At 51.0% G+C, this 2,209-nt stretch overlaps 1 protein-coding gene across 2 annotated transcripts in view; it reads left to right on the top strand.

Annotated features, from left to right (window-relative positions):
* The window catches only part of SORL1 (sortilin related receptor 1), a 42,932-nt gene that overhangs the window by 10,542 nt on the left and 30,181 nt on the right, over positions 1-2,209 (top strand). For both annotated transcript variants that reach the window (XM_014310883.2, XM_005430130.2), the window contains exons 13-15: positions 141-327; positions 1,326-1,454; positions 1,675-1,760. In XM_014310883.2, coding sequence (XP_014166358.2) covers positions 141-327; positions 1,326-1,454; positions 1,675-1,760 — 402 coding nt within the window. The remainder of the gene's footprint in view (positions 1-140; positions 328-1,325; positions 1,455-1,674; positions 1,761-2,209) is intronic.

Raw genomic sequence — 2,209 nt, 5'->3', positions numbered from 1 at the left:
GCATTCCTGTGGTGTGGGGCTGGATGCCAGCACGCCTGGCACTCCTGGGTACCCAGGGGCATCAGCATCTCTCTGTCTTTAAACGTGGTGTGCTGCAAATGCTGCACCTTTCTTCACCCCAGCCTTGTTTCTCCTCTCAGGGGTCCCTTGCACAGAGAATGACTACAAGCTGTGGTCACCCTCGGACGAGCGAGGCAATGAATGTTTGCTGGGGCATAAAACCGTTTTCAAAAGGAGGACTCCTCATGCAACCTGCTTCAATGGGGAAGACTTTGACAGGCCTGTCATGGTCTCCAACTGCTCTTGTACGAGGGAGGACTTTGAATGGTAAAATACCAATTAATTTCTTCTAGTCTGGATTGTAAATCCAAGATAAGTATCTGTGACCAATCGCTCCGAGTGAGCAAACATCCAATTTATGTAGCTCGGAATGTCCCTGCTTCATTTTATAGCAGAGAGGAAACTAAACAGACTGAAAACATCCTTTCATTAATAACAGGGCATGAGACTTAATTAATGTCTTTAGAGCCTTTTGGGAGCCTCTGAAAGGTTCCACGGAAAAGGGAAGTATTGTTAATCCATCACCTTCCAAAGGAGAATGGGTAATTTCCCATCACAGACAGAGATCCACTAAAAATCTTTGTGATTCTGCAGCCACAGGGGTGCAGCTGGCGCTGCTATTGCCCTTTGACTGCAATTCCCACAATCCTGACACCGCTTTCAGGATCAGGAAACACGCTCTGGCAAACTGATGCAAAGGTTTGGGGTTAGAAAGGAAACTGCTTTTGAGGGCCTGGGCTTTCAGTGGAGCTCACACCAGGCTGCTCCTGTCTGATGCTGAGACCAAGTCTGGCTCACCACGAGCACACTGAGAGCAGGGCCGGTGGGATCCTGCCTGAGAATTCAGCCCTGGGCTCCCTACAGCATCCCACTGACAAAACCTCTCTCCCCCACAGCGTTTTCCAAAGCACAGCCACACTGTAACTCCCATTTTGCCAGCAGGACCAGCCAAGAGACAGAGCAGTGACCCGAGCCAGCTGAGCAGCAGCACTGGGGCTGGCAGCCAGCTTTGCAGAGCGCGCTGCCTCAGCTCTGCCTCGCTGCCTCACCTTCCCCAGCCTGCCCAGCCACTGGCAAAGCTGATTTGCAAAGTGTTCTTGAAACACCCTGTCTGGCTGGGAGATGTTCTGTGCAGCTAAATACTGATAATAAACGAAGGGTCACTTTGGGTTCTTAAAAATTCTATGCAAAAATAGATCGTGGTATAGCATGGCTGCATTTTTTGCTTTTCCCTGTCCCTCCCTATGTCTTTCTTCTCCTTGCAGTGATTTTGGCTTCAAGCTGAGCGATGACCTGTCCTTAGAAGTTTGTGTCCCTGACCCTGAGTTTACTGGGAAACCCTATGACCCACCAGTCCCTTGCCCTGTTGGCTCAACCTACAGGAAGACTCGAGGGTATGTGCTGTGATTGGGAAGGCAACCTGATATTCCAATTTATCTAACTGGTGATTAAAAAAACCCCAAACAACCACAAAACCCACGAGAGCGGCAGCAAACAAACGGCATGTTAGGACATACATGGCAATTAAACACCACAGCTTGTTCTGGCTGCACAGGGTGGTTTGTTCACAGTTTTTTTTCCATGGAATAAACTGCCTGGCTCTGTGTGTTGCAGCTACAGGAAGATCTCTGGGGACACTTGCATGGGTGGAGACGTCGAGTTGCGGCTGGAGGGGGAGCTGGTGCCGTGCCCGTTGGCGGGTGAGTGTGTGCACCAGGAGCTGCTCTGGGCACAAGGGCTCCATTCATAAAACCTTTGGCTGGTGCCTCAGGGACCAGGCACTGAGTCCCAGAGGGCTCTCAGACAAAACCTGTGACACAGGAGCCTGGGTGGGTTACAAATCGCCCTCTCCTGTCCTGTGGCCGGAGCTTCTGAGGGTCAGGAGCAGTGGCTGCCCACAGTGCAGAGCCCTCTGAAGCCCTCAGGGGCAGACTGCAAGCAGGATCCCCTCCACCGTGGTCATGTCCTTGCTGTAGCTGGCTTGAACCCAACCAGAAAGACAGGAATTAGATCAAAGACACCCCCATCCTTGAGAAGGTCCCCTTGGGAAGGTGTGACTGTGTTCACAGGGGTCCGAGGATGAGGGAAGAGACGAGGATCTGACTCCATGTTTCAGAAGGCTTGATTTATTATTTTATTATATATATTA

This window comes from Geospiza fortis, unplaced genomic scaffold, assembly GCF_000277835.1.
Source record: "Geospiza fortis unplaced genomic scaffold, GeoFor_1.0 scaffold305, whole genome shotgun sequence".
Lineage (NCBI taxonomy): Eukaryota > Metazoa > Chordata > Aves > Passeriformes > Thraupidae > Geospiza > Geospiza fortis.
This window is presented reverse-complemented; position numbering and strand designations above follow the sequence as displayed.